The 15,284-nt window shown below is 35.1% G+C and overlaps 1 protein-coding gene across 1 annotated transcript in view; it reads right to left on the reverse strand.

Moving 5' to 3' along the window:
* The window catches only part of GSL8 (glucan synthase-like 8), a 209,795-nt gene that overhangs the window by 36,632 nt on the left and 157,879 nt on the right, over positions 1–15,284 (reverse strand). Inside the window, exons 32-38 of the mRNA XM_089995715.1 lie at positions 13,256–13,390; positions 13,086–13,154; positions 12,832–13,009; positions 12,450–12,567; positions 4,986–5,105; positions 2,454–2,569; positions 2,278–2,361 (exon numbers count right to left, since the gene is read on the reverse strand). Coding sequence (XP_089851841.1) covers positions 2,278–2,361; positions 2,454–2,569; positions 4,986–5,105; positions 12,450–12,567; positions 12,832–13,009; positions 13,086–13,154; positions 13,256–13,390 — 820 coding nt within the window. The remainder of the gene's footprint in view (positions 1–2,277; positions 2,362–2,453; positions 2,570–4,985; positions 5,106–12,449; positions 12,568–12,831; positions 13,010–13,085; positions 13,155–13,255; positions 13,391–15,284) is intronic.

Below are 15,284 nucleotides of genomic sequence, written 5' to 3' on the forward strand. Positions count from 1 at the left end.
CAAAGGATACTCCTAAGAATACAGAATTGATTATGAAGAAACCTTTGTAACCGTAGCTAGGACGACCAGTGTTAGGACCCTCATAGTGGATGTCTCTATTCAAAATGACCTATATATCAACTTGATGTCAAAAATGCATTTCTCAATGGAGAATTAAATAAGGAGATTTATATGAACCCTCTGCCAAGATTTGATATCGAAGAGGAAAAACCTCTTAGGCTTCGAAAAGCCCTATATGGCCTTAATCATGCTCAAAAAGCCTGGTATGATAGATTCAGTAATATTATGTCACATTTCGGATTTCATTCTTGTTATATTGACACTGCAGTTTTTGTCAAAAATACAAGTACCAATATTGTTATTTTTCTACTATATGTAGATGACATGATAATAATCGAGAATGACAAACAAGGAGTTAGTGATTTTAATAAAAATGTTTTAAAAGAAAATTTTGATATGTTTGATTCGGGTTTCTTAAAATATTTTTGTAGGTATCTCTCAGAGGGTATATCATTTCTCAAATGAAGCTTGTTGGCAATATTTATACTAAATCTAGATATTCAGATGATAAGAAAGTGGAGACTCATGACGTGATCAATGATAAGTTAATACTTGAAGATGGGACTCTTCTTGAAGATCCCACACCTTATAGGCAACTAAATGGGTCGTTCACTTATCTATCACCAAACCAAACACTTCTCATATCGTTCATTCTATTAGTCAGTTCCAACATGCTCCAACCACCATGCACATGAGTGTTGTATTACGGATTGTCAGATATAGAAAGAACACTATAACTAAAGGGTTTTTATTATCCTCATCTTCATCTTTAGATTTACTTGCTTATACTGATGCAGATTGGAGATAAAATCTCAATGATAGAATCTCAATTATTGGTTTTTGTCTTTTTAAGAGATTCATTGATTGCTTGAAAATGCAAAAAGCAGTAAAAGGTAACGTTATTATCAACTGAAGTTGAATATAGAGTAATGACTACGACAACCATGAAACTTATATGGTTAAGCAATCTTTTCAAAGATACGAGGGTTGTCATCTCCAAACCTTTGAAGATGTATTGCGATAATAAAATCGCAAATTATATTACCAACAACAACACCCTCCATGAGCACACCAAACACATTGAGATGGACTGTCACTATGTCCGTGATGAATTCTTGATAAAAACTATTGAGTTATCGTATGTCACATCAGAATATCAGTTCGCAAATTTTTTTACAAAAACTCTTGTTGCACCTTATTTTTTGTTTCTTCTCAACAAACTTTCGGTAATCACACCGTAACTTTGAGGAGGTATTAAAATAGGTTACATACATACATATACATATATATATATGTGTACATAATTTGTATTGCCCTTAAGGGTATTTTGGTCTTTTTACTTATTATAATAGGTATTGTATATTTGAAGCAAATTTTTTGTTTTTATTATTTAAGTCTTTTGGGGATAGAGCATGGGATATATGGTCAAAAGACCATAGTTGCTGGGGGCTACCCAACGATCATATTTATGACCATTAGGAGCTCCCGAATGCCCTCTTATGTGTATAAATAGAGGCTTCTTCCCTCTCTTGTATTAATACTTCAATTAAGCATTTGAGATCAATAAAACTTATATTTTTTATGCTCGTGTTCTTCTTTTGACTCTTTGAAGTTTTGTATATGCACTTTGTGCTTGTGTAGTGCCGTGGTGCTTTTGTATTGTCCTTTATTAGACTTGTATTAGTGCTTATGCACTTTATATTTGTTTTACACCTACATCATTACATGATTTTCATTAAAAAGACTCTAGTTTCCCACATTTTGGAAGCAAGTTTCCCAAAGCTTCCCCCTCCCCCTCCCTTTTAGGGAAGCGAGCATTTGCCCGCTTCCGGGGAAGCGAGTTTCCCCATGTAGCAGCTTCCTATAACTGTGGTCAGAATACCATTCAAAGGATCCAAATACTAATTCAACTCTTTTTCTGCATTACATTTATTCAACTCAAATGATCCATGCTATAAAAACTTTGAGGATAAAGATACAAGCAAAATCTGGGTCAATTTTATAAGAATTGGTGTAATTTTGTCAAGACATGGCTGAAACGTTTCAGCAAAAAGACATGCAATGGTTGACATGATATAAACCAATATCTCACTGACTTTTCTAAATTTGAGTAAAAGTTGAACAAATCATGGTAAATATAAGAGATAAGAAATACTATTTTATTAGCAACTAGCAGCTGATAAAATATTAACCAAAAGAAAATTGTAATTTACTTACTTCAGTGGATATGCCAAGACCCGCTGCCCCAAAGTAACAAAACTGGTTTCTTGGTTGGACATAAACAAAGCTAAGCATGACACACTGTCCGAAATCCACCACCACAATATGAAAACAGTCAATTATTTATCCAAAATCCCATTCACTAATATCAACTGCAGATACAAGATGTGAACCTTCCAGTAAAAACATGCTCTCTAACACCGAGTATAGTTGGATGGCGGAGTCCATGGTTCCCATGAAATTCCTCAAGAAGGTTCCGTATTTTCATAGCCTCTTCAAGGTAGTTATCCTGCTTACATAAATGTTAGAATTATGTTTAACCATAGAGACATGTAAACATAATTTACATATGGGCACCCAACTTATTACAAATTTACCTAGCTGCCTTAACTTTCAAATATTTATGATAAATACATAACTTTTTAAGAATTTGCTCAGATGATAGCCCAAGTTTTTTTCTACTCACCTAACTATATTGAACTCCAAAAATGACAAGTTTAACCTTTCCTTTAGGCAATTAAGATGGTTGGTGCATTGATCTTTTGAAAAGTTGGTACATGGAAACTGTAGAAGCATTTAGTTACAGAAGGGTAGCCATATTGTACTACCATTTATCACATCCGCAGAGAAAGGCTAAAATTAAAGGAAAGTAAATAGTTTCACAGACCAACAGTTGCATCCAACTGAGCAATTTCTTAAAAATTATGTTGTTTTCTTTAAATATTTAAAACCTGGGGCAGCTAAACATAAATTTACCGTATGTTAGGCACCTAATGTAAATTACCCTAATTTGTACTAGCAGACCTTTTCTTGGGTGAATAAGCAGTTTCGACATATTAAGCATAAAAATAACATGCAGTAAAATAAATTAAAATGCAAGAAAAAATGGCTACAACACTGAGAAAGATATTATATTCTGGATGTTCGAATACAAACATAAGATTACCTGTCGTTCAAACTGGACAAAACCATCTGAGAGCACATGAAATAATTTTATCACTACTTGGGACGTCCTAGAATGAGGAACATACACAACTTACACACGATGATAGATGACAAGTTACATCATTGATTAACACTTTTAAAAGATTTATGCACTATGATTTCACCTAAGAATACAAGAAATTATTGCAAGTTGACCCCTAAACCCCAAAGCAAGAGTACGACTTTGTAAGTATTCAATTGCATAAGCTTCCTATGGTAAATCAATTCTGAATTTGGATCGACATGGAAAAAACCTAATAAGAGTACTATCCTTTCACACTACAAAATAACTAGGTGCTTTTTGAACCATAAAAGGATAACTTAGAGAGACCATGTTCTTCATGCATACACATATTTTACAATGACATAGTGCCTAACTCAAACACCACAGAAATGATAAAGTAGTTCTGCAGCTTCAGTTAAGAGTAAGACTGCCAATAGAAAATCTACCTAATTAAGTAAGCAAACAAACTGGAACAATACAAATATGAAGCTGATCCAGTTATGCTAATGATGCAATAATTTAATTACATTTCCGATTTCCTTCCTCAGGGCTTTAGATATGAACAGGTAAACACATAATGTTGGTTTATTCTATTTCTTGATGAGGGTTCTTCCTGGAGATTTAAAACAATGTGTTCTCAGAAAATCTTGAAATTTTACAAATAAAATAAATATTAGGTCTTAAAATTTTTGTCAAAAATATAAAGAAACCTTTAAAAGATAAAATATCAAAAACAGAATAAGAGAACATATATATATATATATATATATATATATATATATATATATATATATATATATATATATATATATATATATATATATATATATATATATATATATATATATATATATATACACCATCTTCTACAACAGATGAAGTTACATACTTAATATTGTGACATGATTGGGTCTGGATCTGGATCAGATTCAGATCCAGAACCAATATATTTTAGCCAGGGTCCATTTGTATATTCACGTGTTTTTAAGTATTTTTATGTGTCCTCTATTACCCCTATCAGTTACGGTTTTTCTTTTGTATTCATGAGGTAATGTTGCAACATGACTTAAAGGACGGTTGATATAAGTATAAGGAAGACACATGTTCTCATATAGAGAAAACATGCCCAGGGGGGTTGCAGCAGCCCCTCTTCTTCCTTCATCTCTTCTTTCGTGGTGGTTTTGATCTAATTTAAGATTCTTATGTTTCTGTTTACACAAGGATGCAATGGCACTGGGTTGCCGAACATTAGTTGAGATCGTACAAATTAATGAAATCAAGGACCACAGACCAATTACTCTCTTTAAGATAGCAGTTGCACTATTAACAAGTCGTGGAATGAGCACAGCAACACAGATTAAGATAAGCATATCTGTATGTGTGCATGTGCATCAAAGAAATCACTGAATCATGAGTAAAGTATAGCTGCATCAAGACATGACAGCTTGCCTTCGTTGAAATAGTATTGCTTAAATCAAAATAAGGAGTAAGCATCAATTATTTGCTTAAGGACAGGAAGCTAACTAAACATTGAAATGGCACAAAAACACGGATTATTGTAAACCTAAAGGATCAATGACACCCAGTCCTTGAGCAATTTATGACAGTCTTAACTAACAGCATATATAATTGACATATTATCTACATTAAACTGCTAAGATCAAGTAAAAATGATTATCCCAATTTATGTCAGTCAACATAAGACACAAGAGACCACCTGATTCATGTCAATTGTTTGAATAGCATCACCACGAGTAAAGATTATGGCATGATTTTGGTTTTCTGGCTTCCCTTCACCCAGCTTTGGATTCCCCGGTAGCTTGACAGAATATATTTCCTACAAAGAAAAATACAAGGGCAACGTTACTAACAAGCTACTCAAAAAATATTGGAATATTCAGAGAGGACTCGCTCAAATAAAGAACAAAAGCAACCAAACATATAGCACACATAAAAATATACGAAAGCAGCTCACCATAAAAAAATAAAGTCAAATCAAAGTATTCATGTCTGGCAGGTATCTACAAAGAACACGTGAAATCAGAGTACATATACACTTTGTTGTCAAAGGCTGTGCCTAGGAGACCTAGGCGCAGCCCCACCTCCTGGGTGATTGGGTTTAGGAGGTGAGGCAATATTTTACTGCCTAGCTCGACTTGGCGCTGCCTAGGCTGGGACCACCTAGGCTTAAAGCCTACTTTTGTCCTTTTCATTTTATTGACCACTGGTGGTATAAAAAGGGGAAAGGCGTAGACCTTTCCACTTTTTGCTCTCTCCCTCTCTCGCCCTTTTGTACTCTCTCTCACGGTTTTTTGCACCAAGAAGAAGAAACAGGTCTCTCTCTCTCTCTCTCTCTCTCTCTCTCTCTCTCTCTGGATTTTCTTATTCCACACCCCTTTTTCCCTCTTCTTCTCTTCTCTTTTTTCTTTTATTATAATATATATTCTGTGTTTGTGTGTTTCGTGTGTGTATATATATATATATATATATATATATATATATATATATATATATATATATATATATATATAATGTTTGACTGTTTCTAAGTTATATTTCTGGTTGACTGTTTCTGAGTTATGTTTTGTGAGTTATATTTCTCAGTTATATTTTTGGTTGACTATTTCTGAGTTATATATCTGTGTGTAATTCATATATGATATGTTTGACTGTTCTTTTTCACCGTTCACACTTTACATGCACTCACACATTGTTTATTTTATGTCTATTGTTGTTAATTTTTTGTATACATCAATTTTTTTTGTATATTAGTCATTCACATTGTTAGCTGTATGGTTTGTATATTTAATTGTTCATAATTTTTTTGAGCAGGTTATTTAATATAATTGCTTTATAGTGTTCGATGACATGTGTTTTGTCTATTGCTTATTGTTGTTTGATTTTATGTTGTATACATGTCGGTTATTAATTTTAGCAGTTTGTTTACATATTTTATGTATTTTTTTAAAAATTTGAATCAGGGTACCGACTAGTCCAGCCTAGGCCCTAGTCTTTTTAGGGGCACACCCCCTAGGCTCCGCCTAGCGCCTTTGACAACCAAGCATATACATATAAATAGGAATACATACATTCATTCATTCATATATATATATATATATATATATATATATTGTAATTATTGTTCTCGTACCAACGGATGAAGGTGCAGTGAGTAGCATAAAAATGGCCAAAGTTTTTATTCAAATGAATGTGTTTATAACAGATGGTTGAGACACAACATTACCTGAGAAAATTGCAGCGACTGTACAGTTATTCATATGCAAGAAATTTTAAGCCATTGTTTATTGCTTCCATGTTTTTACCTAATATGCTATTTGTTATATGTACAGTTGATCAATCCAATAAGATGCTCACAGCAATAGTTTCCTCTCACAATAAAGTGTTACAGTGGTTAGTGTAAGAAAGTGAAAAATACGCTACAACAAATGTCTCTCAACAAGTTCTCACAAATACACCATAAGAACCACAAAGGTTCACAAAGAGAACTTAAGAATACACACAACCCGAAACGGGTATAAAAATGAAAAATAAACAAATTTATTGATTTGAGATAAAAACCCAAAACAAGAGTAAGTCTTTACAAGGGGAATAGCCCCATATTTATAGAGAGGTAGAGAGAAGCCTTAAGAGAGCTGTTGGACTCTCCAACGGCTCTAATAGAGCTGTTGGGGAGTCCAACAGCTCTTTTTGGATTTACCTTTTTGACTTGGTCAAAAAGGTACCTTTTTTACTAGTCAAAAAGGTAAAGGTCAAATCAGTCCAATGATGGACTGGTTTGGCTAATTCTAATTGTATTTTAACTAGAATTAATTAAACAAAAAATCCTAACTAGAAAGAAGATAAAACATTACATGTCTATGAGATTACATATGAGATATTATATGAGATTACATATTTTAACACTCCCCCTCAAACTTACGGTTGGATAACCGAAAGTTTGCCTAAGAGAAATTGAAACCTAGGAGCAGCGAGAGGCTTGGTGAAGAAATCGGCAAACTGATATTCTGAAGCAACATAGGGAAGATTGATGGTGCCACGCAAAAATTCCTCTCGAACATAATGGCAATCCATTTCTATATGCTTGGTGCGTTCATGAAATGTCCGATTGCTTGCAATATAGATAGAGCTCTTGTTGTCACAACACAGATTTGATGCTTTTGGACTTTCAACTCCCATATCGGAAAGTAGACGTCGAAGCCAGACTAATTCCATAGTAGTTGTAGTCATTGCCCTATATTCAGCTTCAATTGATGAGAGAGAGACCTTTTGTTGCTTCTTACATCGCCAAGACACCAAGGATTCTCCCAAAAAGACACAAAAACCTGTAGTTGAGTGGCGGTCATTTGGATCACCACTCCAATCTGCATCAGTATAAGCAAGCAATTCTAAGTTAGAGGAAGCGGATAAAAATAATCCTCGAGAAATAGAATTTTTGATATATCTAATAATACGCAAAACTGCTCCCATATGAACAGAAGTTGGAGCATGTTGAAATTGACTGGTTGTATGGACCGCATGTGTAATGTCAGGTCTTGTGATAGATAGATACGATAGAGCCCCAACAAGTTGCCTATACGGAGTCGGATTCTCGAGTGGCTCTCCATCATCAATCTTCATTTTGACATTCACAATCTCAGGAGTATCAACATGTCTTTCATCTGAAATACCTGACCGGGCAACAATATCTAATGCAAACTTAGATTGAGTTAGCAAGTAACCTCTAGGTGAGTAGGCAACTTCTATACCAAGAAAATATTTCAAAAAACCCAAATCACTCATTTCAAAATGTGTTTTGAGAAATTTTTTAATATCATAAACTCCCTGTTTATCACTTTCAGTGATGATCATGTCGTCAACATAGAGTAGAAGGATGATAATACCTGCATCAGAATTCTTAACAAACAAAGCTGTGTCAGTAAGACAAAATCGAAAACCAAAATCAAGCATAATCTTACGAAACTTATCATACCAAGCTTTTGGAGTTTGCTTGAGACCATATAAAGCCTTGTTTAGGCGAAGTGTTTTCCCTTTAGGTATATTCATTCCTGGTGGTGGGTCCATGTATACTTCTTCAACTAAAGTTCCATTTAGAAAAGCATTTTTAACATCCATTTGAAAGATATGTCATCCCTTTATTGATGCAAGAGCTATTAGGATTCTAACAGTGGTCATTCTAGCTACTGGGGCAAAGGTCTCTTCATAGTCTATTTCATATTCTTGGGAATAGCCTTTTGCCACCAACCGAGCCTTGAATCTTTAAAGAGTGCCATCACTCTTGGTTTTCACCTTGTACACCCAGCGACAACCAATAGGTTTCTTGTTGTTTGGAGGATGGTCTTGAATGGTCCAAGTATTTGCTTTTTCTAAGGCTTCTAATTCGACTTTCATAGCCTTGACCCATTCTGGTTGATCCTTGGCTATATCATAACTGGGAGGTTCTTCATAGGAATGAATTAGAGCAATAAAGGCTTGATGTTTTGGTGAAAAAGACTGATATGACACAAACTTTGCAGGAACCCTCGAGATCCTAGTGGATTTTCTAGATGAAGAGGCAGATTCATGTTCCCTTGTGTATTTATCCAGGGCACACTGTCTTTCTAAATTTCCTTGTCTAGAGTATTGAATACAATCTTGACTATTTCTATGAGGATCAGAATCAATCACATCCATCTGATCATCTAGATCAATTTCTCTTTCACTATCCTTTGGAACTAGATCCAACAAGAAGGAATACTCATCTATTTCAGTAGAATTTTTGTTTTCAAAAAAACTTTCATTTTTTAGAAAGGATATATTCCTTGAAACGTATAACTTGTTGTTTTTTGGGTCAAAACATCTGTATCCTTTTTTATTATTTGCATATCCTAAAAAAGTACAGGGTATAGCACGGGGAGAGAATTTATCATTCTTATCTGTAAAAACAAAGCACTTGCACCCAAACACCCTCAGTCTAGAATAATCAGGTTTTTGTTTATAAAGTTTTTCAGTAGGAGAAATATTCTTTATCGAGGATGAGGGCATCCTATTAATAAGATACACAGCAGTTAAAATAGCTTCGGCCCAAAAAACTTTAGGAACTTGATGTGTGATAAGTAGTGTTCTAGTTGTTTCTATAATGTGTCTGTGTTTTCTCTCAGCTAACCCATTTTGTTGAGGAGTATAGGGACAAAATTTTTTGTATGAAATTCCATGTGAGTTCAAATATTCTTTAAATTCAGTTGATAAAAATTCTCCCCCTAAATCAGTGTGAAATATTGAAATACCTTTCTTAAATTGATTTTTGACCATATTATGAAATATTTGAAAAAAAGAGAACACTTCAAATTTGTGTTTGAGAAAGTAAATCCAGGTATATCGTGTAAAGTCATCCACGAAAATTACATAGTATAAAAACCCACCTTTTAACGTAACTGGTGCAGGACCCCAAACATCAGAGTGAATTAATTCAAGTGGTCGAGTGGAGACAAAAGTTCTTTCTTGAAATGTTAGTCGTTTCATTTTTCCAAGAATACATTTTTCACAAGTGAAAGTTTCAAAATTACAAATTTTTTCCATGTTTGGAAAGTACTGAAGCTTGAATATACAAGGGTGACCAAATCTTTGGTGTAAAAGATCCAAACCTACTTTTTGAACATTGCAGCATAATGTTTTCTTGGGTAATTCCAAAAAATCCATGTAATATAAGCCTCCTTCTCTATGGCCTTCCCCAATCAGCTTCCCTGACTGGTGATCTTGTACTTGACAATCATGAGAAGAGAAGGAAACATTATACCCATGATCAGTTAATTGAGAAACAGATAAGAGATTTAGATTAAGTTTGAGGATATATCTAATCTTTGGAATACAAAATCCTTTTGAGTTTTGAGAGATATTTTCGAAATTTCTTATTCCTTTTATCACAAGGGATGTTCCATCCGCAGTAAAAACACTCGATCCACTTGAGTCATAACAATGCGACAGTAATTTTAAATTTGGTGTCATGTGAAAAGAAGCACCAGAGTCAAGAAGCCATAGGGGTTTACCTGGATCGGAGGTGCCAACAGAAGAGATCGCAACTCCAGTTAAGGGAGAAGTTCCTTTAAGAAGAGGTTGTAGAGCCTCCACCAACTGAGACATGGACATGTTTCCAATGGATGTCTCATTTGATTCTTTTGATTCAACAACAGCTACCTTCTTCTTATAAGATTTTTTCAACTTTGGACAGTAAGTTTTAACATGTCCAGGTTCATGACAGTAATAACAAATAATTTTTCTCCTTTCAAAATCGCCTCCTTGCCTTTCATTGTTTATTCTCCCAATATGTGGAGGTTTGTATGTGCGAATATGATTACCTGGTCTAGATACAACTAAAACTGTATCATCATCGCTTTTGTCGACTCGTTTCTTGAGTCTATTTTCTTCCATACTTAGCTCTTCAATGGTATCTTCAATAGAGGGAATATTTCCCCGATGTAGAAGAGCGGACTTGGTTGATTCAAATTCGGGTCTAAACCCATTTATAAATTGAAAAAAATGCTCCGCATTTACTTGATTTTGGCGAAGCTCAATGTCTTGTGGACAATGCCACTTTGGTTCAAGAAGAGTCAACTCTTCCCATAGTTCGAATAAGCTATTGTAGTATTCTCTAATACTTCTCTCTCCTTGAACCATATTCCGAACATTTTCTTGTAAGTTACATATATGAGCAATATCTTTAAGAGAATGCATTCTCTTAAGATATTCTCACGCATCATTAGCATGTTCAAATTTTGCGAGACTTGAACACTTCTTTATGTCTACACTAGAAATTAGCCAAGACATGATCTTGGCGTGACCCATTCTCCATTCTTTCCATTCCTTTTCATATGTGGAGATGGCCTTAGTTTTTTCCACCTCCGAAAGAGGTACTTCTCTTCCACCTTCTTCTTTAGTGAGTGTTAGTTTAGGTTCCTTATCGGTTCCATCAACTAAGCCCCATAGACCCTTTCCCCAAATAAGATGCTTCATGATTGAAGCCCATGTTACATAGTTTGAATCGTTGAGTTTTATGGACTTAATGATGACATTATTATTGTCATCCATTTTACAAGCTTAGGAATGAGAGGGGAAGAAGAAAAGCAAGTGGGAAGAGGAATATTTTAACCACAAAGATCGAAAATAAGTAGCCTTCCACGCCCTTCAAGGCTACACACGAGCACTCCTTCAAAAAGACTTCACTTTGTTGAAGAGTAGTTGCATGGCACGCTTCCCAATACACGTCCACCGACCTTGCTCTGATACCATGTAAGAAAGTGAAAAATACGCTACAACAAATGTCTCTCAACAAGTTATCACAAATACACCATAAGAACCACAAAGGTTCACAAAGAGAACTTAAGAATACACACAACCCGAAACGGGTATAAAAATGAAAAATAAACAAATTTATTGATTTGAGATAAAAACCCAAAACAAGAGTAAGTCTTTACAAGGGGAATAGCCCCATATTTATAGAGAGGTAGAGAGAAGCCTTAAGAGAGCTGTTGGACTCTCCAACGGCTCTAATAGAGCTGTTGGGGAGTCCAACAGCTCTTTTTGGATTTACCTTTTTGACTTGGTCAAAAAGGTACCTTTTTTACTAGTCAAAAAGGTAAAGGCCAAATCAGTCCAATGATGGACTGGTTTGGCTAATTCTAGTTGTATTTTAACTAGAATTAATTAAACGAAAAATCCTAACTAGAAAGGAGATAAAACATTACATGTCTATGAGATTACATATGAGATATTATATGAGATTACATATTTTAACAGTTAGAAATGTGAACATCTGAAGCCAAATCAGATAGTGTCAAGTAACCTTGTTTTGTCAAGCTAAGCTACCGAACTAGATTCCAGACTCATTGGCAGCCACCATGTCCAAAAAATAAATTAGAGTATAATGTGTCTGGAAGGGTCGATCAAGCTCGAGGGTTCTAATGTAGTTATCTGATATTTCCATAAACTGTATTGTTAGGTAAACCATATCTGATGTCTCTCAGCAGCAGTGACTAGCAACCAAATCATCCAACAATAACATGACCACACGGTAATACAAAATTGTTCATATTATCAATCAACACCGCTACCAATGACTACCTCAAGGTTAATGCATGATAATTTGAAAATTACCAAGTTCAGATAAGTAAATGCTGCTGTTCTGTACCTGATCCTTGCCGTGGACATCAGCTTTAACAAGCTTTGAGTAATATTCCGTCGAAACTTTACCATCACTGGCGACATTCTCCTCCACATGTATAAATGCAACTCGAAGTGCCTCATTCCTGGATACAATGGAAAAGTTAAGAACAAATCAAAGTGGACAATAAGAAAACAAGAGTTATTAACATAAAATACACAGTTTCATACTTAAGATAACATGTTAACAAGGTGATTTTTTGACATGTTCAGTCTGCATTTAGACTGATATAAAAGGATTGTATTATTGACACATGAGAATTGAAAAACCATGTTACACTGAAGAGCCCAGTTCCAAAATTGTGACAGAATAAGTGTAGAAGGCAGGCAAAACAGAAATCGAAAACAACCTTTGAAGCAAAAGGGCAATATCAGCAGCCTCTTGAGCTTTCTTTTGCTTCTGTTGCCCATATATTTGGCATGACACCACATAAGTAAACTTCAAGTCAGCTTGGGCACGTGCTTCACGAGACAGCTCATATCCTTGTGTGCTAGTAAAATCAGCACCAGAATATCCATCCTCAATTTCTGAAGAAGGGAGATCAGAAAAGATCTTAGTGTTTTAATTAAAAGCATAAAGGAATTAAAGAAACAAAAAGAGTACCTCCAGAAGTTCTCCTCTCCAGGTAGCTCTGTAGCATTAGAGCCTTTCTGTAGTACATCATGCCACGTACTGCACCATTAAGCAGGTAAAGTACCAGAAGCCCATAATCTAAACAGCATATCAACAAAATACACAAACACATGTTGCATGTTTCAGTCTAACTCCCTAACCTGTTCTAGCTAAAGTCTGGCCCCGGTAAGATGCCCAAAACCTCAACTCCAAGGAGTCACTTGAACTATCCTGGAGATCCAAATCTTCTGTTGACTCATCACGTCCAATCCGCTCCAAGAAATTTCTCCACTCGTCTGAGAATTTATTCAAGTCAGAAACAGAACAGTTCAACAACTAAAGGTGCATTGAGTGGATCTTAAATCCTGAATTTGAGCTGGCATGGGGGTGTATATTTTTTAGCAAAAAACAAGTTTCAAATCATGTGACTGTGACATGCATCTATGTTTGTTAAGGTCTTCAAATATCTGTAATGACGTAAGCAGAATCACAAATAACAAAGTGTATAACACTTACAAGTCCAATATGGGACGGCTATGCACTAAGCAGGGACTACATGGAATGCACATTTGGAAATGTGCTTGATCAGCTTCCACTAGGCAGCTGCGCATGGGGTGGTGCGCAGGGCTAATGAAAATTATTCAGCACATGGAAAGGTGTTGGTACGCGGCCGTTGGGCTGACCAGCTTGGCGTGTCGCGGGTTTGCAAAGCATTCTATGCCCGTGACAAAGTGACAGAAAAGCTTGCGGCAGTAAGGAAGAACCGTAGCACCGCAGTAGCTTATTGAAAAAAGTAAGCTCGTGATAAATTAGTATCAAAGCAGAAAGATTCACGAGTAAACAAGCACTTTAAGTGCATACACAAATCAACAAAGGGATAATGTCAAAAGGCAAATAAAAAGTAGATATTATTGAGAATATGAGAAAGGAATGTTATAAAATGAAGGGGGAACACCCGAGAGAGTGGAGGCCCTTGGGAGCTCCCCACTCTGAAGAGTCGTTGGGGAGCTCCCAACGGTCATATTTATGACCGTTGGGGCCCCAACGACTCCAAGACACTAAAAAGAAGAGAATAAAAAAGGAAAAAAAGAAGAAAAAAGTTGTTTCTAATAAACTTTAAGGAAAGTAAAAAGACCAAAATGCACTATCGAGCAATACAAAAGAAATACAAAATTTTATATATATATATATATATATATATATATATATATATATATATATTAACACTCCCCTTCAAACTTTGCTGGAAAAGAACTGAAAGTTTGCTAAGGAGAAAGAGAAAACGAGGAGTAGGAAGAGCTTTGGTGAAGAAGTCAATCAGCTGATACTCTGAGGTAACATATGATAATGTAATAGTTTCTCTTAAATATTCATCACGAATATAATGACAATCCATCTCAATATGCTTGGTGTGCTCATAGAAGGTATGATTGCTTGCAATATAAATTGCACTTATATTGTCACAGCACATCTTCGATGGTGTTGACATGATGATACCCATATCACTGAGAAGACTTATAAGCCATACAATCTCCATTGTTGTGGTAGTCATTACTCGATATTCAACTTCAGTTGAGGATAAAGATACTATTTGTTGTTTTTTGCACCTCTAAGAAATCAGCAAATCTCCTAAGAAATACAAAAACCAATAGTTGAGATTCTATCATTTGAATTACCACCCCAATCAGCATCAGTATAAGCAGTTAAATCAAAAGATAAGGGAGAAGATAAGAAAAGCTCTTTTGAAATGGTGTTTTTAATATATCGCATAATCATCATTACTGTTGCCATGTGCACTGCAGTAGGAGCATACTGAAATTGGCTAGCCGCATAAATATTATGAGCAATATCAGGTTGGGTGATGGAGAGATACATGAGAGATCCAATTAATTGACGATATGGAGTAGGATCTTCAAGCAGAACACCATCTTTGAGTCTTAATTTAGTATTTATGACTTTTGGGGTCACCACCTTCTTTTTATCTGAAACTCCCAACTTAGCATATATGTCCGCAACTAATTTCATTTGAGAGAGAATATATCATCTAGGGGAGTAAGTCACTTCAATGCCTAAAAAATATCTCAAGAAACCCAAGTCAAACATATCAAAAATTTCAATAACTCCTTTATTATTTCCTCTGATGATCATATCAACATATAGAAGAAGAATCACAATAGTAGTACCTGTTTT

This window comes from Nuphar pumila, chromosome 2 (genome assembly GCF_984573655.1).
Source record: "Nuphar pumila chromosome 2, dmNupPumi1.hap1.1, whole genome shotgun sequence".
Lineage (NCBI taxonomy): Eukaryota > Viridiplantae > Streptophyta > Magnoliopsida > Nymphaeales > Nymphaeaceae > Nuphar > Nuphar pumila.